The sequence below is a fragment of the Protopterus annectens genome, chromosome 5.part0 (assembly GCF_019279795.1).
Source record: "Protopterus annectens isolate FY-2018-M chromosome 5.part0, PAN1.0, whole genome shotgun sequence".
Lineage (NCBI taxonomy): Eukaryota > Metazoa > Chordata > Ceratodontiformes > Protopteridae > Protopterus > Protopterus annectens.
In genome coordinates, this window is record NC_056735.1 from 1,822,860,209 (window position 1) to 1,822,887,879 (window position 27,671).

Genomic DNA, 27,671 nt, shown 5'->3' on the forward strand with positions numbered 1-27,671 from the left:
GGAATCAATGACATTTTTTTCTTTAAGGAGTTCCATGTTGTGTTGCTGAAATTTTAGTATATGGAACTGACAATTTTATGCTTTGATAGCAAGAGTAGCAGAGGTGTATACTTTTTTACCCTGTCTGTCTAATGCTTGTGAATCCCTAGCATAGTAAACACCTATAAACCTATGAACCTATGGGCAGACTAACAGTTGAAATGCAGAAAGTACAGTTGTGTACACTTACCATAAATGTAGATGTTCGAGTGTATTCGCTATTGCAGTCACCACATTTGGGTTATCCCTGCCAGGGTAGCCCTCAGTTGGCCCGAATACCAGAAACTTAGTATTTCTGCGTTGGTTGCCATTGCTCTAGGACTGACGTCAGGTCATCAGTGGTATAAAATAAGGCAGCTGACGCTATTACATCAGTTTTTCTTGCCCTAACTGTCAGCAGCCCCCAAGAGGGTGTTAGATTATGGTGGTAGAACACCAGCAGTAGAAAGTAAATACCAAAAATTCCTTGTAAGGCGAGAGAGAGAGAGAGTGAGAAACTGAGAGAGAGACAAGGGGGATGAAGGGAGGGAAACCAGGACTGCAACAGTGAATACACTCAAACATCTCCATTTATGGTACATGTACACAACTGTACTATATTTTTCATGTTTCACTGTTGCAAGCATCACATTTGGGTTGATTCCCAAAGCTGAGGAAAGGGTGGAGGCAGTCAAGAAGACTAGGGGCTGGCTAGGATGCCCTGCAAGACTGCAGTGGCAAAGCTTGTCCTAGATTTGGAGAAGATAGGCAGGTGGTAATGCTTGGTGAAAGTATGAACAGATGTCCATGTTGCAGCCTCCAGGATATCCCTGGTGGAGACCCCTCTGAGGAAAGCTGCAGAGGTGGAGGTTGCTCTGGTAGAATGTGTCTTGACCCCCTTGGGGGGAGGTTTCCCGTGATGCTTGTAGCAGAAATGGATGCAGTGTGCTATCCATTTGGAAATGGTTTGTTTGAATATGGCCTTGCCCTCTGCTTCTGCAGCAAAGCTGACTAACAATTGATCAGTCTTTCTGAATGATTTAGTCCTGTCTAGGTAGAATCTGAGCTGTCTGTGCACATCTAGAGAGTGCAGAATCCTTTCCCCAATGTTTTGTGGGTTAGGGAAAAAGGTGGATAAATGAATGGATTGGTTGAGAGCCACACTGGACCCCACTTTTGACATGAAGGATGGGTTAGTCCTAAGGGAGACCCTGTCAGCATGGAAAATGAGTGCTTGTAGCTCAGATACTCTTCTAGCTGAAGTGATGGCCAGATGCAATGTTGTCTTCCAAGAGAGAAACTTTAACTCTTCTGAAGCTGATGGTTCAAAGGGGGTCAGGGTGAGCTTTTCCAACAAAAAGTTTAGGTCCCAAGCTGGGGTAGGTGCTCTTCTGGGTGGCCTCAAGTTGTTAGCCTCTCTTATGAACTGTTTGCTGACAGAGTGGGAGAAAAGATGTGGCTCTGTGCTGAAATAGGCAGAGATGGCAGAGGTATGAATTTTAATAGAAGAGAAGGGCAGACCCCTGTGTAGTAGGTCAGCCAGATAGTCCAGGACGAGAGGTAGGGAGGGCTGTGCCGCTCTGGCTCCCTTAGCCTGGATTCAGGTGCAAAACCTTTTCCACTTGTCAGCATAAGACTTTCTAGTGCTAGAGCATCTGAACTCATGTATCACATCTGGAACTTGTTTGCTTAGAGTGGCAGCTTGTGAAGTGGTCAGGGAATAAGCCAGGCTGCCAGGTTGAGGGTCTGCAATTGGAGATGCATGAATTCTCTATTCCTTTGGGTCAGGAGTGTTGGGATCTGAGGGAGATGTTATGGTGGCAGGGGTGACAGGTTGTGCAGCAATGGGTACCAATGCTGGCATGGCCAGTCTGGGGCAATCAGGATTGTCCTCAGTTTTTCCTCCTTTATTTTGAGCAGTACCGTTGAAATGAGTGGTAGAGGAGGAAATGCATAGACCGAGAGGTTGACCCACTGGAAGGATAGAGCATCCACTTTCCAGGCCTTGCTGTGAGGTTCCCTGACGCAGAATTTGCTGAGCTGATGGTTGGACTGGGAGGCAAAGAGGGCGACCTTCAGGGTGCCCCATTTCTGGGTTACAAGGGTGAAAGTTCTTTGTCTAGCTGCCACTCATGTGGGTCCAGAAGATTTCTGCTTAAGTTGTCTGCCAGAGAGTTTAGAGAGCCTGGCAGGAATTGTGCTAACAGGTGTAGTTGCATGGCTGAGGCTGTGTGCTAAAGGGTCATGGCAAGCCTGCACAGAGGGTACGAGTGAGTACCTCCCTGCTTGTTGATATACCACATCACAGTGGTGTTGTCTGTTTTTGATCAGTAGAGGCCCTGGGGCTGAAGGCTGTCAGAACATGCTGAACAGCTAACATCTCTTTTTGGTTGATGTGCAGATGTATTTGATTTGGGCTCCATTGGCCCTGAATGCACCTGCCTTCCAGGTGTGCACCCTAGGCATAGTCTGATGCATCTGTGATGAGGGTCTGGGCAGCTTGGTGTTGTGCAAAGGGAATTCCCTTGTTGTGACAGCATGCTGCTGCCCACCAAAGAAAATCTTTCCTTAAACAAGGAATCACTGGTATAAGAGTTTCCAGGTCTTGGGAGTGCTGACACCAAAGGCTTTTTAGGTACCACTGTAGTTTCCTCATATGTAGTGTGGCATATCGAATGAGTAGAATGCAAGAAACCATGAACCCCAGAGCTTGCAGGATTTTCCTTGCAGATAACTGGGATCTGGTGGCTAGTTGAGAGAAGTAGGCTGTCAGGTAGGTTTGTTTTTCTGATGTAAGGAATGCCATCTGGGATGCTATTTCCAAGCTTGCTCCTAGGAGTACAATTTTTTGTATGGGTACTAGTTAGGATTTTTTTCACTGATAGTATACCCCAGGGAGGTCAGTATGTCCTTTACAAAGGTCAGGTGCTTTAGCAGCTTTTCTTGACTGTCTGCCTGACTCAGGCGGTCACCTAAGTATGGGTAAATTTGAATATTTATTTATCTGCAAAAAGCAATGGCGGGAATCAGACATTTTGTGAAAACTCTGGGAGCAGTGGATAAGCCAAAGGGAAGTGGAGAGAACTGAAAGTGCAGTGATTCTGTCCTGAAACATCTGCATGAATCCCTGATGGGGTTGCATAGGTAGGCCTCTTTTAGGTCTAGTGTGACTAACCAAGCATCCTTGCAGAGCATAGGTAGGAGTTGCTGAAGGGTGAGCATTTTGAATTTTGGTATCACAAGAACGGTATTTAGAATGGATAGATCGAGGATGGAGTGCCATGTGCCCTCTTTTTTGGGTACTAGGAAGAGTCTGGAGTAGAAACCTTGGCCTACCTGTTCTGCAAGAACATGCTCTATTGCCTTCATAGAGAGCAGTGAAAAGACTTGCTTTTTGCCCTCTGCACACTGGTTTGGTGGAAGATCTGGGTACCCTTTTGGGTTTGGTAGAGTGTGGAAGTAAAATTTGTATCCCTGGGACACTATGTTGAGGAACCAGTGGTTGTTGGTAATGGTGGCCCAGGTGCTTGTGTGGAAGGAGGGTTTTCCTCCTAGGGGCAAGAGCAGGTGGGCAGAGGGAAGGGGTGGAAGTATAAAGTCATTGTGAGTTCTTATCATGAGGGGGTGGCTTAGCACTCCCCGCTTTTGAAGAGGAGGAACTCCATTGCTTAGATCTCTGCATTCCCTGGGGCTGTTGTCTGGGGGGCCTGCTTCCCTGGGGTCTGGGCTGAGCTGACTTGGAGGGTGCAGGAAAGGACCAGTGCTTGGAGGGGCAATGCCTACTGAACCTTGGTGGCTGGACCTGCAAGAAGTCTTTAACTGTTTGCATAGATTGAGCTTTTTCTTCCAACTTTTTTAAGACCTCTTCTGCCTTGGTGCCAAATAAGTTGTCTTTGTGCAAGGGTGCGTCCAATAATTTGGATTTGACATGGTCTGGCAAGGGCTATTCCTTAAGCCAAGCATGTCTTCTAAGGACAGAACCAGTGACTCCTGCCCTGCAAGATGCTTCTAGCGCATCAAAACCACTTTGTAAGGTGTGCTTAGTTACTAGACTTGCAGAATACATTAACTCTTGTAACTCTTTATTTTCTGCACAATCAGGAAAAGAAGATGTTTTTTGTTTGAGGAGTTCCATGGTATGTTGCTGATATTTCAGCATGTGGAACTGAAAGTTTAGTGCTCTAATACCAAGAGTAGCAGAGGTGTATACTTTTTTACCCCATCTGTCTAATGCTCGGGAATCCCTATCTGAGGGGGTGGGGTTCTTAGCAGAAGTTGCTTTAATTCCTTTAGGTCCTTGAGAGATAACCTTGGGGTCAGCGGTAGGATTTTTGAAAAGAAATTTGTGAAAGTCAGGGACTCTATAGTACCTGTCAGGTTTTCTGGGAGCAGGAGGGAGGGTGTCAGGGGTCAAACTGGATTTCATAAAAACATCATCCACAACATCCAGGACATGAGAGGAATGGCCAGAGTCTGTGTTCTGGAAGATCTAAGAATTCCCTGAGTCTCTTTTTTGACTGAGGGTAGTCCTGACATTCCCATTGGAAATGCTCCCTTAAGTTATGTAGGGTTTCCCCAAAGGAAAAGTACTTGGGTGGAGAGGCTGAAGAGATGGATTCCTCTGCATCAGAATCCTCATAAGCAGAGAGGGGGTTGTGTTGCATATCTTCATATTCAGATGCATCAGAGTCATCTGACTCTTGTTCAGATAAAACTACTGAGGACAAATCTCGTTTTCTTTTGGAAGGGTTAGCCTGGCTTCCCCTGATAAGCATTATAAGGTCTTCTGCCATTTTAAGCATTTAAGACTGAGTTAAGGAAGCAGGTGCCTGAGCTTGGGTCGTCATTTATTTGGGTGTGGTTCGTACCCTGGGCCTTAGAAACTCAGTAGTTTTCAAAAGAACTGTAGATGTGAAAGAAGTCGTTGGTCTGTATTGAGAATCGGTAGTGTGAAGTACTTCCTCGGAAGCCAGTGCCTGCTCAGTGGCTCTGGACCCATCCAACGTAGAGACATCCACAGTATCCTTAGTCGATGAAGAGTCTCACGGCATACTGGACTCTGAAAGGGTCTCGGTAGTGGCCTGAGAATCCACAAAAGTGGGCATCAGGGGCTGCGAAAGTGTCTCACCGAGGACCGGAGAACTGACGACTAGCTTAATGGAAGCATCATTGGCAGTTTTGGACCTGTGCGGTCTGTCTCTGTCTTTATCCTTACGTTTTTTTGGAAGATCTGCTGTCGGATGGCTTACTGAAGCCATACCAGAATTTGAGGACTGAGAGCAAAAATATCTAGCTACAATAAGGGCCCAATGACATACAGTTCTGGCATTGAACAAAGCACAAAAGTGACAGCGGGGGACATCATGGTCTGGGCCTAAGCAAGTGATGCAGTAAGAATGAAAGTCTCTGTGTGGTATTTGCTTTCCACAGGTGAGACAATTGTTAACTTTTTCTGACATCAGTTAGAGCAAGAAAAAAGGATCCCTAATGGGGTACATAGCTTTAGAAGACTTCAACTTCAATTCAGAAATGGAAAGCTCAGGTAGCGGCCGACCGGCACTCATGCAAACTGCTTCTGCTTTGGGCTCCTCAGCAAGAAAGACTGAAAAGTAATGGTGTCAGCTGCCTTATTTTATACCACTGACAACCTGACGTCAGCCCTGGAGTGATGGCAACCGATGCAGAAATACTAAGCCTCTGGTATTCGGGCCAAATGAGGGCTACCGTGGCAGGGATAACCCAAATGTGATGACTGCAACAGTGAAACACAAAGAACATCTACATTTGTCATACACATCCAGGTATGACTGCCACAGGTCTGCTTTGGTCTACCGAAAATTTTATTCACCAAAAATCACAGTAGCAAGAAGAAAACACCAAAATGAGACATCACCGAGCCATCACACTCTTGAAGTTACATTAACAAAACACCACCAGCTACAACAACAACAACAAAAAATACATGTTCTTACATTTTTGCAGGGAGGCAAGCACCCCCTGCATCCCCCACACCCCCTGCAAATTATATATACTAACTTGGTGATTGCACTACAGTGAAGAAAAGGGTACATTTCCTGATCCTCACTGTACCGTGCTCTCCAGTCAAAGCTGCAAATGCTGTGAAACATGCACAGCTGGTGTTTCATTGATGTAAACTTCAGCAGTGTAACAGTTCAGTGATGTCCCATTTTGGTGTTTTCATCTCACTGTTCTGATTTTCTGTATATAAACTTTTCGATAGACCAAAGTAGACTCAACTGCCTCACAGTTTGTGACATGTAATAATGTGATAGTGCATAGGTAGATATGTTTTTCTGCATTTCACCATGGCTAGTATGTAACCCCATCCAGTTTATCAACTTTCCATTGCCCATGTTGTGCGGTGTGCTATCTGTGTAACTTACGTGTCCTTACTTTTTTTCCCAACCTTTGTCTGTCTTGTGTTGTGCTATTTGTTCTTTGGCTATACCTGCTGTGATAACCTTTTCCTCTTTACTCATGTTTACCTTTCCTTCTATTCTTTAAAAAAAATGGGGCTATTCTCACCAAAAAAAAAATGCCCATGCCCCTCTGACTTTCCCTCAGATTTTCCTATTCCAACATCTCCCTCACGTATCTCTCTTCTTCACCCATACCACACATATTCTTTTCTGTTTCCCACTTTCCTTGGGTGTGTGCATTGCTTGTGACCCCACACAAGTCCCTAACCCATTGTTGGAAAATGTTATCTATGGTAATGTGGCTGTTATTGCCCTTTGCCTATAATTTTTTTATTAGAAAATGTATGGCTTCCATCAGAATCTATAAGTCCAAGCCAACATATTTTATTAATATATGTTTTACGGAGATATCCATGGTTGTCTCTGAGCTTACTGTAAAGAGTGCTGTGTATATATATATATATATATATATATATATATATATATATATATATATATATATATTACAAATGGCATTGCAGCTTTGAAGCATATACTTTATGTTAGTGGATGAAGTAAGGAAATATCTGTAGTTGTCTGAGATATTTCTGTGTCTATTCCTGAAAAAATCTGTTATGAATGCCATGCAGCTTACATTGGGATAGTTTGCATTTCTTAGTGTTTTTTTTTTTTGTTATCATAATGGTGTCAGTTACACTCTGTAGTTATTCTTAACCTTACTGTACAAATTCTGTTATATATATGCCTGTATAACTATCATGATGCTTGAATTGTGATCTTCTTTCCATAACTTTGTTACTGTAGAGTGTGATTGACCAACCATTTCTTATTAATTACAGATTACTTGCACATTTCTATAGTGCACCATTTATACTGCAATACTCCATTGTTCACTGAGCTATTCTAAATTTCTTGCCATACACTTACACATTACAAAGTTATCTGCAAGTTTCCTGCTGATATCGGCACAATGCGCCAGATTCCGCAAGTTTTATAGAATCTGTCCCATAATTTCCTGGGGGACGGGGGGGGTGAGTGTAGAGCCATAATGTCAGGTGGATGAGGAGTGCAGAGCCCCCCATGTTAAAGTTTTATAAGTATTTTTTATTTATTTTTTTTTTGCTTATTTATTTTTAAGCATACTGAGATGAGTAATAATTTCTAATATAAATACATTATTTACATTTGTAATCAGTATTGTTTGATAATGCAATGCACATTTTTAGGTACTGAATTTTTCTGTAAAATTAACTTACTTAGACAAAGAAGAAAATGAGTAATGAAACAAAAATGAATAAAAACACAGAAAATGCCATCAATATTTAAGCTTATAAACTTACCCCATCCAAATCCATATGCAAACCACATGAAATGTTTTGGAAGTTGTCCAAGAGTAGTACGTAAACGGAAATACATCTGAACAGCAAACACAGCAGTCCATATAAAAGTAGAAAGTAAAAAATAATGAAGCAAAGCAGCAACAACAGTGCATAGAGGATTATCCTCAGAAGTAGGATGAGTCACATCAGACACCAGTATTTGATTTTTAGTTGAGTTTGCCCTGGAACCTTCCTGTTTGTTTTCATTTGTGATTCCACAGAGGAAGATGATATTTACAATCAACATTGAGAGGCAGAGATTTACCCAGATCCATGTTACTGAAGTCTTACGGGTCTTTCTGCAGACAAAGAAAACACCAAACAGTTGGTACAACTATTACAGTAAATGCCTACAAGAACAGTAGTAAGGTACAAGTGCTTGAGGCACTCATAACAGCAGTATTTCTTTGAATCATACAGATGCCTGCCATAATATTCATAAATCACATTTATTCTCTGTCATTCACAGTGCCATTTTGCCAGAATCAAAACAGTTATCCCTTTGTATGTAACACGGTTCTTTCCAGAATTGTGCTAGTAGGATGCTTTAACAGGAAATTGTGGCACACTGTGATTTAATACTCTTTTGCATTTGAAAGAAAATCCCAACGAATGTTACAGCTGCAAGAGCAGTTGGTAGAAACAGTAAAATAAAGCAAACAAACAAATAAATTAATTAATAACTAGGAGGTTGTGATTTGTTATGCCTTTATCCGTTCAAAATAAGAAGCAGAAACACAAACAAAGAAGGAGAATGAACAATATACCTAGATAAAAGCATGAAAACTATGGTGGCATAATGTGGAGAGGAGGGTAAGTAAAACGTAACAATACAGTAGTGGGATTCAATATGGTTTGAGAATTTACTGTTACACTGAGTGCTTAGCACAATTGTATTATCCTTACCATCACAGATGCAATCTTATCTGTGGTTAGAACTGCAAGTATTGATTGACATGAGAAGGAAAACCAGCACTTATGAAGCAAACCAAAACATTACAGGTGCAGCAAAACCTGCCTTAGCTCTGGAATGACACTCTAGTTTGCAATGCTTTGTAAAGGTGTAGATAGACGTCCAAGTAGCAGCTTCACATAACTCCTAATCTGAAATATTACTAAAGAAAGTTGCATAGCTGCTACTGTATCAACAGGGTAAGGCTTAATCTTCAAGTTAATGTTTTATTATTTTTGTAATAAGAAAAGGTAATGCAGTCCCCTAACTGTCTGAAAAGTGTTCACTACTTACTGGTCTGCACTGTTTCCAGTTCAGATTTGGTCAGATAGTATTTCATTCTTAGTATTTCATGCATAATACATGGGCTGTTTACAAGCATCCAAGGTGTGAAGAATTCTTGCACCCCTATTCTCTTGTTTTAGAAAGAAAACTGTAAGCTTGAAAGCAAAAGCTGTCCCCCGGATTTACTAATCTTCCGTGCAGGGCTAGCTTAGTCCTGCACAGAAGCGACCGTTTAGGAGCAGGATGGTAGCACGCCATGCATATTAATGAGGCCCGCTGCCAGAGCTCCTAGGCTTACAGGGAGTGTGTAAGACTGCAGAGGGCTTGTCTGAGAGCAGAGCTCTCAGAATAAACACGCCCCTGCAATGTAGAACAGTAGAAAGTGGTATGCAATTAGCGAGTCCACTCACAGGTGACTGGATATCCACACCAACAGTCCCTCTTGTGTATAACAGCAACAGAATGTAGAAATAAAATAAAGAAACCCTATTTACTTTTAAATCCGAGCACAGCTAACCATAGGTGCGCGGGTGTGCCCATCGCTTAGCTACGGTTAAAACAGCTTAAAAGGCTGAAGAGGATAACAAGGAAGCTATATGCAAATGAAGCAGCATAGCAATAGTGTAGTGGGCAGAACATTACCCTTACGAGCAGGCATTCAAGGTTCGAGTCCCACTGCAGCACATTCCATTTTACATGGCAAAGCACGTTATGACCAATATTTTTGTTGCAAAACCGACTAAATAACATATATTTATGAACTGGAGTACTGAAGTAAATACACATGTGAAGTGTCAGTGTCATAATGAGTAAGGCACTAGTAAGTAGGTTTAAGCACAAATAAGCAATAGTAAGTATATTTAAGCACTAGTAAGCGGGTTTAAGTCCGTTTGCGCGGGGATAAGCAATGCCTACACTGGCTAAGCAATTCTAAAGCTAACTCTCTGTAAGCAGATGTAACTACAGGTTAGCAATGCTTACCGTCGCACAAACCCGCTTACAACTGCTCAAAAGTGCCTTAATCACTCTGTATCCAATGGCTCTTGTTCTGCCCATCAACGAAATAAACAGCCATGCAGGTCTCGAGCCCAGGACCCTATACACTATAGTCCGTGCAGTTATCCACCAAGCCATCACAGAAGTACAGAAGAATGAGGTAGTAATAAACATGTCTTCACCATAGTATAACCAACTTGAACTTGTGAAAGGCATCAGTATACAGTCATATGTGCCATAACCCACCACATAACATACATATGTGAACTGGAGTACAGCAGTAAGCCCAGAAGTGAGGTGTAATTGTAACAGAGTGTCAAAGTCCCCAATAAAACACAAGGACCCCACAGATCGTACGTACACATCAATCATGGATACCAGGCATACATATAAGGTGTAATGAATAATAACACAATGCCAAAAAGGCATTATAATGAAGGCGTAATGTAAGCAACGCTAAGCATTGCACAGGCCGGCTTAGGAGGTGCGAGTAATGTGTAGACCAGCTAACTCTTTGTGCACAGTGGTATACCCCTTTAAACAATGCCAACCTTAGGTAAGAAGTTTGCCCATAGCTTAGCCTATTCAAAAGCGGCCAATCACGGAAAAGTGTGGGAAATCGGCCCTACTTAAACCCAAGAGGCTGGAATACATCTCATAACTGGTTGTAGCTTTCCCTTGCAGGCACTATGGCAGTAAGGGGAGAAGGAGTGCGCTTCTGGGTGCAGTGCTGGTGCATCCAGGAGTCCAAGGTCATGGCAGGATTCCTAGTTAAAGATCATGCACAGATACTGCTGCAGGGCCAGTACCAGGGCTCCCAATATAAGGCAGAGGCCTGGGTCCGTCTCGTCCATGACCTCACCAGTACCCCTGGCATACCACAAATTGATGAGCAGGTCAGGCACCACTATGCTGACCTGAAGCGGCAGAAGGGAAAGCACTTGGAGGAGTGACTCCAAGAGGCTAGAGCATCAGGGGATGTCCCAGCCATGTGTAAGTATCACCCCAGTATGTGTGTAATAAGTGCCAGCTCAGGTATATTATGGATAGGTATGGCTAAATATTCCTCTTATGTCTCCCACAGCTAAAACGGAGCGGGCCATGAACCAGGAGGCCCACATCAGCCACCTGGCATGGTTGCGACGTGATGCAGGTCAGTAATACTCATGCTTTTATTGTCATAGGAAATAAAAATAAAAGTAGTAGTAAATTAATTGCTAGTATAAAACCTGTATTGTTCAAGGCAAGTACTGCATACAGTAGAGAATATGGCAGGAAGAGTCCCATATTTTTTGTATGTCAATAAAAGTGTAATATCCTGACAAAACAGGTCTAACTGCTGGACTGCATATGTATATTCTGGTATCATATGGTAATGTAGATTTGCAATCATGTAAAAGTACTGTTGTATTAAGCAGTGTTACCCACACCAAGCACCATAAATTGAATATGTTGGAATGCCTGTATATGTCAGCTGTAATCTCCAGAGGCCATTTAGTACAACTGAGTGACACATAGGCAGTAAACACGGAAAATGCAGACAGCAAAAAATGAATAGCACATGCAACTGAGATGTGAGTTGTTGTTTTTGTAGCACACACAGTCACGGTTCAAATCCTGCCAGTGGTAGTAGTCTGCATATAGAATCATACCCCACAACTGTACAGATATGTCCAGAATGTCTATTAAAGTGGCCCAATATCTATTGCCTATCAACCCGTCCCCCTGGGAAATCAGAGGGATGATCCCAGACATATAGGCAGCAAACAGGAAATACAACTGATTGACACACATCTATGACAACAAACCTGGCACACTAGCAACTCCCCAATACCTTATGTGACTAAGAATCCACGTATGTCCCATTTACACCCCAACTTGTTAAGCTGTGTTCAGAGTGTGTACAGTAACAGAGTGAGATGTATGTGCATGATAGTAATGTGGAACCCGGTACTGTGTGTGGGCACATTTAGGTAGTGCTAATAAACATTCTTCCCACATGTCTGTCAGATACCAACACTGTGCCCAGAAATACAAGAATGATATGCATTTTCTCTGAATAATGAGGTATTACACATCACTGTCGCCCACAAAGTCCTACAACACATAACTGTCTCGGAAATCTGTATAAGAGTGTTGTTATACAAGGTCAGAATGCATAAGCACAGGGGATAAATAAGACAGAAAGCAGATTGGAGATATACAGCAATATCAATATAGCAGACACAACTGTGATGGACAGTGTTTAAGTTGTAGCAGACACAACTATGATCTGAATCCTGGGAGTGGAATTAGACTGTGTACAGATTCATACCCCTCAACTGTACACATGAGGCCAGAATGTCCAGTATATGTGCCCATATTTGCTGCCTGTCCCCCTGTTCCCCTGGTAAGTCTGTGGGATGATCCCAAATGTGTAGCCAGTAAACAGGGAATACAAGTGATTGTCAACCATTATGAGAACACACCTATCACTGTAGCAACCTCCAAAACTGTTAGGAGAGTAATATTGCAAGTATGTCCTATCTACACTCCCATGTTGTCAAGCTGTGACCAGAGTGTGTACAGTAACAGAGTGCGATGTATGTGCAGAATACTAATGTGTAATCTGGAACTTTGTGTGGCAACAGTCAGGTAGTTCTAACAAGCATTGCTCCCACAGGTAAGTTGAATATGAACACTGTGCTGAAAAATACAGACCAATATAACCTGTACTGGTACTGTCCACCCTGGTATTGTAGGGGATTATGAGTGTTGCAGTTTCTCCGAACAATAAAGTATCACTGGTCACTGTCACCCACACTGTGCTTCATAATATAACTGTGTAGGAAAGCATGTATATGTGTGTGTCAGGTCACTAAAGGTGGAAGAGGGCAATATTCTAGATATGTCCAGGCACACCAGCATGTGGTCAACACATGGCCAGAGTCTGTGCAGAAAGAATTGCATAGCATAGTGCAAAACATCAAACTGGAATCCGGGCATACGTGTACAGTTAGTCAGTGTTAACAAACATTCCCTCCATGGGTATACCAGGCAAGAGGTGTATACTGCATGCAAAACCGGTTCATGTGTAATGATGACGACAGCCATATCACTGTCCAAAATAAGGCTATAGGGTAGTGTAGTAGACTTGTAAGGTACAGGTAACAGCACTGACTAGGAAAGTAATGTGGACTACAGGAATATACTACTTGTTAATTGACATCCCCCCCCCCACCTTATCTCCGACAATAATCAACATACCCACCCCAACTGGTATGTAATGACTCTGATAATGTCCAATTGTTTGATAACTATTTTAATGATTCCTAAGCATGTGCCATATTGAATTATTCCAACATTGTTGGCATGGTGCAATCAATGTACCTGCATGCTGTTCTTATTACCACTGTGGTCCCATATTTGCATGTGTTTTGTTTGCTATGCAACTGTTCCATATCTGGTGTCTGGGTTAATGGGAATATCTATGCATGCTGCTATACCTCACCCTGGAATGTGTTGACTATTACTAACCCACATATGATGAAATCTAAACACTACAGCACACTTGGGAAGGCTGGTCCCAGCGGACCCACCTATCCCACCTCAGCTGGCCATGGCACCGGGCACCAGCATGTCTGGGGCCCAACACTGGACCTCTCTGTCTGTTGGTCCTGAACCACCTCATAGGATGGGGCTCACCCCCCAAGGAGTGGGTGCAGACAAGCACCTGTCACCCATCACCAGGTCGGGTTTGTGGTGCATAGAGTGATCAATGAGCAGTTTGGTGATCTTCTACATCAGCTCAAGGGCCACGTGTCATGATTATCGAGTCAGCCTGGCTCTGTGGCTCAGCCCCCAGTGCAGCCACCTTTGGGGCTGTGAAGGTGCAGTGGTGACTGCCCATGGGTGGGGACCTCAGTCCCACTGTTACCACTAGGGGGCTTGTGGGCTTCCAATATCCCAACACCCCTCCCCATCAAGGTGCTTACCTCCCACGTGTCATATACTGCCCCTGTATGCATCTTGTTTGTCTTGTCTGTTAACCTACCCAGCCTACATCCCTAAATATACCTACTACCCCTCCCCAACATCCCACTCTCACCTGAATAAAAAAATAAAAGGGCAATCTGTTCCCACAAAAAAAATCTCGTCCCATACATAGCTGTCCATTTTGCACACATGTCCACTAGACACATGTAATCTGGTCTAATTGGCATCACAACTTATTATTGTTGTCCTCACCCCTCTCCCAGGGGTTTGAGTGTCCAAATCTACCTCCAAATTCAGTGTATATGCACAGCTGTTGCTGTAAAAAAAATGGGCAGCTATGGACCTCCCCTACACCCTTCCTGCACATTCCTAGCTATTTTCCCTACTGTCTTTCCCTCTTTGTGCCCCTTTTTCTCCACTGTCCTATCAACTCTTTTTTCTTTTCTTTTAAAGAAATTAGTGCAAGGGTAAGCAGGAGTAAGCACTTTTAACAGCAGTAAGTGGGTTTAAGCCTGTTTGCGCGGGGGTAAGCAATGCCTACACAGGTTAAGCAATTGAGAAGCTAAATCAGTATAAGAAACTGTAACCGGAAGTTAGCAGTGCTTACCTTCATGCAAACACGTTCAAACCCACTTACAACTGCTTTAAAGTACCTTAATCACTCTGTATCCAATGCCCGTGTTCTGCCCAGCAACAAAATAAACAGCCACTGCAAGGCTTGAACCCAGGACCATGCACATCATAGACAAAGTGATTTACCACCAAGCCATGCCAGATATACATAAATGTGATGTTTTCAGAAATATATCATCCAGCCCAGTCATGCAACAGTTTTCATAAATATATCATCCAGCCCAGTCATGCAACAGTACAGAAAATGTATACCAACATTTAGATGTATATGTGTGTGTGTGTGTGTGTGTGTGTGTGTGTGTGTAAATATATTAATATCTAAACAGATACAACATATCCATATATGTAGATATATATATATATATATATATATATATATATATATATATATATATATATATATATATATATATATATATATATATATATGTTTAGACATATATACATATATATAAATATATATGAACATATATACATGCAAATGCCTACATCGACATATACATATATATGTCTACACCTATATGTCTACCTATACACAGCAAGTTACATATATGTACGCAAATATATATCTATGTAGGTATATATGGACATAGTTTTATATAGATGTAAGCATATATATATATATATATATATATATATATATATATATATATATATATATATATATATATATATATATATATGTATATATATATATATATATATATATATATATATATATATATATATATATATATATACATAGGTATATATGGCCATACATCCGTAGATAGCAATGGTAGATTAACTAAAACATATATGTCCAAATGCACCGTTAATGGGGTTGAGAGGCCCCAAACAATATGCATCTTGTACGCATAGGTATACCCCCCTCACAGCCAAACACATCTGCCCTGCAATACACTACCAAGTGTTGCAGATCCCATAACCAGGACCTGACATGACATGGGCACAAGATGTTAACAGTACTACATCTCACCTGTATGATGTCAGGCTTTTATTGGTAACATATCATACAGTACAGTGTGGCTCCCATAGGAAACGTAAAATGTGGAAGCTATCAACATCCCCAGGATGCATATACACAAACACATATATGCAGATACAGATATACATAGATATATATATATATATATATATATATATATATATATATATATATATGGGATCCATATAGATGCTCGACTGCATCTTTCACCGAATCCCAATTTGGTGAGCATACTTGCGCGAAAGTGCTGTTCACCAAAGCAGCACTTTCGTGTAAGTATGCTTGCTGTTCTGGTCGTACTACAGTGCGGTAAGGGAAAATTCCCTTTTTCCCACTGTAGTGCAACCTTGGAGTGAGAATATTATAGTAGGGGGGTGTGGGGGGCTTGCCCCCCACATCGGGGGTGCAGGGGGGCTATCACCCGTGCATTCAAGTATATTTTGTGTGTGTGTGTTTTTTTTAACATACTTTAATGAAAGTACTTTTTCGACGAAAGCTCTTTCGTTAAAGTGTGCTCGGTAGTTCAAAAGTCCTAGATATATATATATATATATATATATATATATATATATATATATATATATATATATATATATATATATATATATATATATATATATATATATATATATATATATATATATATATATATATATATATATATATATATATATATATATATATATATATATATATATATATAGAGAGAGAGAGAGATAGATATGGACTACACATACACACACAGAGATATGTACAGTACGATACATATGTAGAAGGTGCACATAATATGGAACAGCCACTATGCCTACAGTTACCACCTTAACAACTGGACACTGTATGGGCCACCCATACAAATAACAATTGCTGCCTGCAACATATACCCACAGAGAGGTCATAGGAAAAAACACCTCACACAGGTTGGCAGAAATGGAAACCCTTTATATGTGTACTGTTACAGCTATATATGCCATGTCATACAGCTGTTCAGACACTTACATCCATATAAACAGAGTAATCTAACTGTGAAACAGTTATACTAATACAGTAGTCTGGAAAGGTTCACAACTGTTGCTGTCCAGGCCAAGCCCTTCAAATTGTACAATAGTAAAGACAGACTGGGCCACAGGATACCAAACAATCAACAGTAAGTAATGCAGGTGTATAGTTCAGCAGCCTCTATCTACACTCTGTACAAAATCACTAGGTGGTAAAGTGTTCAGTTGACCAAATGGGATGTAACTGTTACATAACAAGGCATGCCTGACACCATCACAAGTACACTGACAAACAGTACTTGTGTAGCAGGATGCAGTAGACCTGCATTAACCCAGTTTATATAAGTAATGTAAATACTGGTGAAGTATACAGTACTGTACATCCAGATACCTTAAGGCAGCTCATCCCTGATACACCCATATTTTGCAACAGCCTAGGTCATTTATGGTGCATGATCCTCCCCCAAGACTCAGTAATACAGGGCCATATACCACTGTTACATACACTGGCCTCTGGAGTGCATAAGGGCACACATGCATTGTGTAGGTGAAGCCCACGCATATATGGCCACAGCCCCACCATATGTGTGGGGGATACAACAGCAGTGGACTGATGGCAGCAATGACAGTGTGATATACTCACAGCCTACTACAGAACAATCCCTGACAGCATGTTATATGTGCAAAGCTTGGTATGTAGGTGGAGGACAGAGGCTGGAACACAGGCCCATATGTGGAAAACTGTTGCCATACACTAAGCAAGCCGCTGGTGTTACAGGATAGTCTGCAACATACCCTTAGTTAGGGAATTGAGGTTAGAAATATAAATGGATGTAGCCATGTACTGATAGCACTCAACACACACACTGCCAGTGAAATATCTGCCACAGGACCTGTGTGGTAGACAGACAAAACATGATAGGCACACCTCTGGCCACCAAGAGGATAGGCCCGCAGTTGAGAGCTATGCAGACAGACTGCATTCCACACCCTGTAACACCAGTACTATACAAAGCATAACACAACTCTACTCACACTCTGTCTGTAGTTCTGGAACCTCTTACAAATATGTAGCTGGCCCGAATGTGCCAGTTCTCCTGTAAGAGGTATTGCTACCTGCTGTCTGTAACACTTATCCCTACACACAGGAAGGATGTCCATCACACAGGAAAGTTAAAGGGACTATGCCCACATGATGTTGGGATTTATAGTAGGTGGTTGCCATGACAGTGGTAATTGGAAGTACTACACAGCAAGCTGCATGCAGTTAGCAAGTGTAGGACACTGATTGGTGCAGAGGCCATCACCTGATCAAGTGCATCACCTACTAAAGCCTTGCTGCAATCTATTCAAAGCAGCTCAATCCATTCACTGGTGAGAGAGAAAGAAAGAAAGAAAGAAAGAAAGAAAGAAAGAAAGAAAGAAAGAAAGAAAGAAAGAAAGCATAAGTGGAAAAAAAACTAAAGCTCATCACACTAACAGCTGAAGACACAGGCATTTAGCCAGCTGCCAGTCATAAAAACATCATTCCCACAACAGGTATTTGAAGAATATGTACATGTATTAGAATGTAGTACCTGGTCCATCATAATGGGATAGATGATGTGGAATGAGTTATATGTGCCATCAGGTATTGTTGTGATGATGTTCAACTGAACAACTGCTATGGACAATAGTGTCTGTCCCTGTGGGTAGTGGGTCATAGCTGTTAACTTTGCAGGTCAGCACTGACAGACAAGATGTAAGTCATCATAGTGTGTGTTGTGTAATGGGAAGTATGTATATTACGTGGCCAATAGCTGGTGGTGGAAGTAATGCCATTATGATGGACATGTGGGAGCCAAGGCCCACCACTGGCAGGATACTCAGGTGAATCTGTAATTTAGCATGCTGGAATGCCATACATGTGTAATAGGGTTACTGCAATCAGGTCCCACATATACCACACTAATGTCAGGCTGTGTCCATATGTGGCACCTGTCTGTGTTGTAGCAAGGCAGAACAGTGCAGCTGTGCAGGAAGGTGTTGTGAGATTGTGGAGCTGATGCCTGAATGTACCCCACATATAGGTATACATAAGCTGTTGCGGTGGTGGTGCTGTGGTAGCATTGTTGCCTCACAGTAAGATGCTGTCCTGTTCGATTCTCAGCTAGAGCATCTTCTGTGTGGAGACATGCGTGAATGGGCATACCTTCATTGAAGGTTGTGCATCAGGGCTGGCAACTCGGCACGTAAAAATCTACTGCCAATCATTAGTGGACTGGAGTTCCGCTGTGGCGACCCCTAACCGGGAAAAGCCAAAAGACTCAACAACAACATGTGTACATATGTCACATATATAATATATGAGGATATATATGTATATCAGCATGTATGTTCAGAAATATACATATACCCATGTGTAGACATATATATGTGCACATATATATATGACATCACATATATCTACACATATATAGATGTATACCTACATGCACATGTCTACATATGTACAAACACACACACAAACATATATGTATGTAATGACATGTCCCCTATATCACTACTACAGTGAAGTGTGCTATGTACGAGGCAGCAGCACACCTAGCAATACAGACAGATATCTACAGCTGGCAATGTGTGCACCATGGATGGGTATGTCACATGTTAGTCCCTTGTCAGCACCACAGTGCCCCCATCTGTGAAGTATGCAATGGGAATATGGGGAAGTATGGCAGGTACACATGTGGAGGTGGTCAGGATTGGTAGATATAGAGGCCAGTCTACAGGGGTGGTATGTGACACATGCGATGGATAAACACTGTGGCTGGTGATGTGTGGTCTGTGATGTGGATGCTCCATGGTCCCCAATATGGGCACAATGGGAACAAGCCTTCCACCAACTGCCACTCACAACAGCAGTCCATGTCCTGAAGGTGCCTGGTCTGGAGGCTGAGCAGGAGAAGCATGTTGACCATGTGAATGTGTACTGGGTGCCTCAGACTGATATAGCACATCCCTTGTGTCTGTGGAGCCCGGTATGGAACAGACCCTAGACCTGAGCTCAGGGGACAGGAACATGTAAGTGTGTGCCCTGAGGGGGGGCATCCCCTGGGTGGTTTCACCTGATGGCATTGCTGTAACAGTACATGAAGAGGTCCCAGGTTGGCACACACATATGATGTGGCCAGGTGTCATGGGCAGATGGGTGTGGAGAGGTGGATCAGCTGGCCAATAGAACATATACATGTTATTTTGTCACTGTTATAGAACATTTGTTGGTAGTAATAGTCTACACAATCCCTGTACATGTCCAACAGCATGCATAGATATCCCCAATAACACAGACTGTCAGATGTGCAGCAATCTGAGAGCAGCCATACCACTGGTATATATGTAACCACAGTGGCCCTGACAATGGCATGCAGGTGAATAGTCTGCAACAGGCCAGCAATGATAGTGTCCACACAGGGGACATGTCTACAAGAAGGTGTGGTACAATACAAAATCTGTCCAAATGATAGTTAAGCTGTAGCCATACCTAATGAGTTGTGTGTACAGTCTGTTGAAGCTGATATGGTGGGGGTGTGTGACAGAGATGTGCATTACGAACTGTGGTAACCTTGCCATACGAGTTGCTCAGACCTGTTTCCATCTTTATGTCTTTCAGCCCAGATGGCGCATGCACGGTTGCCCACCTTTTCCAATGCTGAGAATGATGTGGTGATAGCACACATAATCCAACACTATCCACTGCTATTTGGCAGGCACACACACATGAGCAGCAGGAGCGGACCGCCCTGTGGAATGACCTAGTCCACAGGGTCAATGATGTCAGACTGCACAACCGCAGTTTAGAGCAGGTCCGGCATCATTGCACTGACCTGCTTTGCAATGCCCGTTGGTGTGCTGTTGCAGTCCAGGTGGATCACCTTGCCATGGGGGGGTCATGCCATCCATCCCCCCCGACACGTGTGTAGGAGCTCCTGGCCAGCCTCATGGCACCTGCCCGTCCAGAACACCAACAACCACTGGACCCCTTGTGGAGGTGGGTGTCACTCACACACCAGCCAAGGAGCATGCAGGTAAGGACACAGGGCACATCAGTAGACCACTGTTGTGTAAATATCCGCAGTGGTACAGGTAGATCATGCATATCTGACATGTCATAGATATATTGTGTTGCTGAATTGTAGTGATAAACAGATGTCCAGATGTGGTAGTATTGTGGGAATTTACCATTGATGTATGGTAGTACTGCACCCAGCCTGTAGCAGTGCCACAGGTGTGGCCGCTGACATTGCATCTCTCACTCTCTTATGTAGGGCCCTCTGGGATAACAACAAGGTAGCAACCTGTAGCTGGTGCATATGTTTTATGTAGATGCATGCCAGCACACTGAGCATGTAATGGTGATGGTATAGTCCATGCACATATCTAACACACCTACCCTGAATGCATGCTGTACATGTGCATGTATTGTTGCTGTGAAATGCACGGTCTCACAGGAGTGATCATGATGGGTTATTGGAAGGGTATGTCACACACCTGCATGATAACTAACATCCTGTCATTGTGGAATGTGTCCACAGGGAGTAACATACTGTTGGTAGACATGGCCTACAGTAGTGACATGTTCTGAACAACACCCATATACAGTGCAACACCAGTGTATGTACCTGTAGGACAATGCCAACTGCTGCAGAGATACACTATGCCATAAGGCATTACAGTAGTCTACATTATCAGCTGGGTCTAGGCTGCAGCATATGGTGTTCAGTGTATGGGACACTGCCAAGTGACACAAATGTGTAGGGCTTATCTGTCATGCATCTGCATAAAAGCTGAGGGGGGGGTCTCAGCATGACACACCAGTGCACTGCAGCAGGGATCCTAAGGATGGAAGGAATGGCTCTATCTGCATATAGTCAGGATCAGGACCTGTGGCAGCCGTAACCCTACCCACAATACAATAGTGACGTCATTGTGTGAACACCATGGGATGTGCACATGAGTAGACCTTGCAATCATACAGAATAGGGGAACATGTGTAGGGCAGACTGAACATACACTGGCAAATGCAGAAGGCCCACGCTGGTATACCCCTGCCATGAGCAGTGACTGCTGTAATACACACAACAAGAGGTGTGATAAACAGTCATGATAAGAGTGTGCACACATATGCCTACATGGTGTGTATGCATTGCGGTCAGCAGCCACACACCTAAAACAATCTGTAGACACTGCATGTGAAAGTACAGGACATATGTCACATATGGGGCTTGTGTACTGCTAAGATATGCAGTGATGTGGTCCCATGGCAGATTAAGGATGTGTGTGTAAAATCAGTAAAGGTGTGTACACCCCCCCATAGCCATGGTATGCTCTGATGGTTGTCAGTGTAGGAAATTCTGCAGTGGTCATACATGGTCTGTTGACGTTGACATCTGTAAATCAGGCATCAGGCATTCACCAATGACAACAGTCTACATATCATCCCAGATATGTGTTGCTGAAAAATATAAGGGCTGTGAGAAGTAAAGCTGACATAACTGACACAGTACTACACATTCCACAATGGGTTGTACACCTGTGAGTTGTGGTTCCCAGTACATGGCAGGGTGCAGAACAGGTGCACAGCAATACTGTGTACATGGGTGCAGTGGTATCCAGGGGAAGGGGCATCACCCACTGACACAGCACATGCATCACACACTTGTATACTGTTGCTAGCATGGATTGACTATAGCTGAACTGCATGCTGTTCTGTACCATATGTTCTGCATGTTGGCAGATGGGTAATAGGAGGACTGTGTGTACGATCATTGTGCAACCTCACCTGTATGTATGTATGTGTGTGTGTGTGTGTGTGTGTGTGTGTGTGTGTGTGTGTGTGTGTGTGCATCCTGGTGGTTAGTTAGTTTGCCTGCAGGGTCACTCTGGTGAAGTGGTGGGAGGTAGATGCATGTATGATGCATGTGTGCATGTGTATGTTTGTGTGTGTGGCCATGTATGCACATGTGTGATTGTGGGGTGTTCATATGGCTGTACCCCCCTTTGGGACCATGCAGTACATGGACATGGACTGCCACATTATACACCAGGAATACCTGTCATGTGTAATCACAGGACAACAAATAGTATAATATGGTCTGTAGCATGGAACAGCCATCCAGAGGAAAGGTAGACTCCAGGTACACGCTTAATATTGCAGTCAGCAGAGAGGTCACCTAGAACCCACGTATGCAGCTCTTCAGATGTATTGGGGAAGTAATAGTCAACACCAGGGAGTGTATCCAAATATTACAGGTGCCACACAATGGGCTGACTGAGCAGCATATCTGGCATGTACTGAGCATTACAAACACATGACACACCAGTGGGGGGTATTATGGATACAACATAGTAGCCCACACATATAGGGCTATGCACATAATTTCTGGCCATACAGAGGGTGCATACTGAATGACAGCAGTGAGGCCATGTAAATCCACTACACACAGGTCTGGCAGGTAAAGTAGCAACAGGCCTTGTGTTGTGGCCACTTGTGTGGGCATTTAGAGGACTGTGATGTTAATGAATGGTATCAATGTGTGTATGTAACAAGTGTGATGCAAGATGGGATAACACATGGACATATATGTGGGACTGTCTGTAAAGCCATGGACAGGTAGGTATTACGGAGGGGTGTGTGTGTACTGTTAGGCAATGCTGTGCAGGTTTTAAAGTGCATTTATTGTTTTCCCCCACAGGTGGTGAGATGGGTCAGGGTCCATCCTGCATGCAATCTGATGTAGGCATCCATACAGACACCGATGATGATGATGATAATAATGTGGAGGCACAGGTGGGGTTGTCAGGGGCCAGCACTGTGCCAACATTTGACATCCCCCTTTTAGCCACCCCACCACCACACACAGTTTCAGTGCTTATACACACCCCATCACCAGTGGCCATAGTAGAGGGACAGCTGGCGTTCAGTGGCAGTGCACAGGAAAGTGTGGTAACCATGCCTACTGTATCTGGTCGCAGCAGGCATAGCCAGATGTCTGGCAGGCTGCCACATAGGCAGTTGTCCCAGGGTGCTCATGGTAGGGCCGTTGGACATCATGCTCTTGGCAGAGGTGACATAGCACTACCAGCAGAAGCATGTTTCAGACTGTAATGGTGGCACAGGCACATATTGAGCATTATGGCAGACAGGGCCTTAGGCTGCAGATGGCTGCTCTCGCATCTGTAAGCGACAACCTCTATGAACTGTCGGGTGCCATCCGTGCTTATACCAAGCAAGCAGATAGACAGCATGATGAGATGATGGCCCTCATCATCCGTGGTGTGTCAGTGCTTCAACATGTGATGGGGATGCGGTGACGCCTGTGTGGATGTGTGCCAGCAACACCAACAGCTGGCAGTCAACATGGACATGCTAGGACACCAAGGGGTTCCCACAGTGGCAGTAACAGCCCTGGCAGTGCGGAGGGGTGTGCTGTCCACACCACACCACAGCAGGCCATGTGCACTTGGTCCTGGCCAGTCCCAGGAGGGACCTGGTACTAGCGGACAGATGTCATCAGCAGGTGAGAGTAGCATATTGACGCCTGTACCTGGACATGCCCGCGGAACCCCTGGCAGGCACAGTCCACGTGTCTGTGGCTGGAGGCAGTGAACTGCACACCCTGCCAGGTATGGTCTGCAGCTGTCCATAAACACCTGTGTAGGGCAGCCACATGGCAGAACTGTGTGCATCCATACCCACACACTATGCAAACACACCTAGGGCAACCCCATACCTACACACACCACATTACCTCGGCCATCTCCCCAGAGTACACCCCTCACCCACACACATGGTGTCAAATGTATGGCCCACTCTTGGCCTCTGGCAAACCAACACCAGACCCTGTGCATATGATGATACTTGTGCCCCATCCCTGTCATCCATACCATCAATGCAGGGACAGGCTGATATGGTTCTGATGCACACGGTGACTGTACAACAGTGTACCACTGTCCTGCTGTGTAACATGTTGTAGGGAGTAGAGTGTGAGGCATATTTGTCAGGTAGTATAGCCGTCCAGCAATGATGCCTTATAGCTGTTAGTAGCACTGGTTGATTGCAGTCTCTATAATGTTATCCATGTGTGTTGTAGGTGTACATGTGTCAGCACAAGGATGGTTTGCAGTCATATTGCACAACGGGGTATGTCACTGTGGTGACACCATGGCTGTGACATATCTGGGGTACAGTCGAACACATTTCACATGTTACTATACAGGTTATTGCCTATGCCACATGGACAGTTGGCCCACTGAGGCGTGTATACCCTGCAACCTGATGTAGACCCATCCACATACACACACAGTGTTACTTGCCAACACTGGGACTAGACCCCTTCCTAGCTATGTTGTGATACTGATGTGTGTGGCTTACATTGCACACACCACACAGTGTTTAGGGTGAGGTGTGTCCCAGGTTACATGGTACATGCAGAACATCCCCTGGCATGTACAGTATGCTAATGGGGGATGTAATGGGTGCATTTGGATGATACGTAGTGTGACATACCGTCATATACACATTTACAGACACATAACAGCCAGACACACATCTGAGATACCAGGGCCTATCGCTGCTAACTACCTTGACCAGGTCCCCAATGTGTTACAGGTAGGCTGCACATATCACATGCATAACTGGCTTGGATTGTGGTAACAGTTACCTGTATGATTGATGGTGACAGTGGTAACCATAACGTGGTACATGGGACATATACCTGGTGTACCTTAGTGTAATAACAGTGTACACAGCAGCCACATCCCCCACTGGATATTGTACTCCCTGAAACCCATGATGACACCCTGCCATACCCACCATTACACATTGGCCATGACTGTGCTACAACCCATAGTATACCCCAAACATCGGTACTACATGGATATGTATCTCATGCACATGCCACATGCACAGTAGGGTGTCAATCAAGCATAGGTTGCCTGTACATATCCCAGTTCCATACCTGCCATCTGCACATCTGTACAGGGACTGACAGTCTTCAGCTTGGCAGGTAGCTATGCAGTAGTATGAGTGCATTGACAGACCAGTAAGGGGTATATACTGTGACACAGCTCACACGCCAGGGATACAACAGGGAGCCATTGATGTCCAGCCATGCCCGCAGGTGTGCCTGTTGTCAGTATTACATTAAGCACTCTGCTCTTGCTTGGGTTAGCACTGTCAACAGTTGTACTGCCATGATACACTACATGCCAGTGTGACAGCACGTACCCTGGGCTACTACACCTGTATGTTACACATTCACATGGATAACAGTGCTGTACAGGCCTCATATATGTCTGTGTCCTACACATGACACTCACACCCCTTGCTACTGTGATGACAGCACATAGGTGCATGTATTGTATATGGCATTACAGTTGTTTGTCCTGGTTACCAGGGCTAAGCTATGCTTAGTAAGTATCATCATTACTTCAATATAATGGCTAAGCTGATTTGCGCACTGGTAAGTGCTGCCCACACTGTGTAAGTGCTTGTATGTTTACCCATAGCTTAGCACCGCTTAGCTTCACAAAAACCCATGCAAACCCTCTTAAAGCTGCTCAAAACTGCCTTAACCACTCTGTATCCGACAGTCCTTGTTATGCCCAGCAACAAAATGAACAGCCCTTGCAGGTCTTGAACCCAGGACCCTTTACACTGAAGTCACAACACTTAACCACTATGCCATGACCACTGTGGCGCCAGCTGTTGTTTTACCAATATAGCTGTCAATACACATGAGCAGTATTGTACAATTGCCTTCAGTTCCTAATTTGTGTAGTCCTTGTTATTAATATGACTGTTGCATCACATAAGTTGTTTTATTAGTGAGATATATGTGGGAGGGTATACACAACCGTGACGTTTACTTATGACAGGTATATGGTTGTATACATATCATAGGTGTATATATGTCTACATGTACATACACATGTCTGTATACACATCTGTATAGTGCTACATATATATATATATATATATATATATATATATATATATATATATATATATGGCCATCTGTACTTCTCTTCGTATGTACATATGTATACATATATATATACATATATGTATATATACATATGTGTATATATAGGTATACGTATATGTACATATAGATATATGTGTATATAGCTATATATGTATGTATGCACATCCTATGTGTACAGATATGCGTAGTTATGTTGGTATATATGTAGATACCTATAACTATATGTGCATAAATATCTATTCTGATATATCTACTACTGTCAATATATCTGTAAATATCCATACGTATATGTGCATATGTATCACTATCTGTATATGTGTAGACATATATTGCTCTGTATATGTATATATCTGGGTGTGTATATGTATATCTATGTACATATACATACCCATCTATATATGTCAATATGTATATGTGTAATCATATATATAGATATCTGAATAATTACATGTACATATATTTTTACCATATATCCTGGACATGGAGTGTAGCCCTACCCCAGCCCCTATAGTCCCAACTTCGTAGTGCAAGGGGATGTCAGGTATGTATAGCAGGTATATTAGTAGAATATTGCTACTGTAATTGGGATTGACTTCACAGACATGGTGTGTGTGGGAGGTCACATCTGCTTTTCACGTGTGCCATTGGCTACTGACAGACATCCTAAGGCATCACAGTAAAGTACTGCTGCTAGCACATAATGCCCCTGTGGACTGCAGCAGAGATATTGGCCAATATATGTGGACATTCTGACACACTCTATACAGTCCAGAGGTATACACAGAACCCCTTAGTGCAAAACATGTGTATCATGCCTTACAATATGAATGTTAACAGCCATGTAGATGGGTATAACAAATAATGACTGGTATACAGTTGCCATCATATGTTATGCATTCACACATCCCCTGTCTGACCTGACACATAATAACTGCTGGTACAGGGGTGCCATGGCCACATACTACTCACTAGATATTGACATACA

General features: G+C 43.4%; 1 protein-coding gene across 1 annotated transcript in view; it reads right to left on the minus strand.

Moving 5' to 3' along the window:
* Window positions 1-27,671, minus strand: part of ADGRG7 (adhesion G protein-coupled receptor G7) — a 974,993-nt gene that overhangs the window by 299,934 nt on the left and 647,388 nt on the right. The window contains exon 12 of the mRNA XM_044071646.1: window positions 7,799-8,136. Coding sequence (XP_043927581.1) covers window positions 7,799-8,136 — 338 coding nt within the window. The remainder of the gene's footprint in view (window positions 1-7,798; window positions 8,137-27,671) is intronic.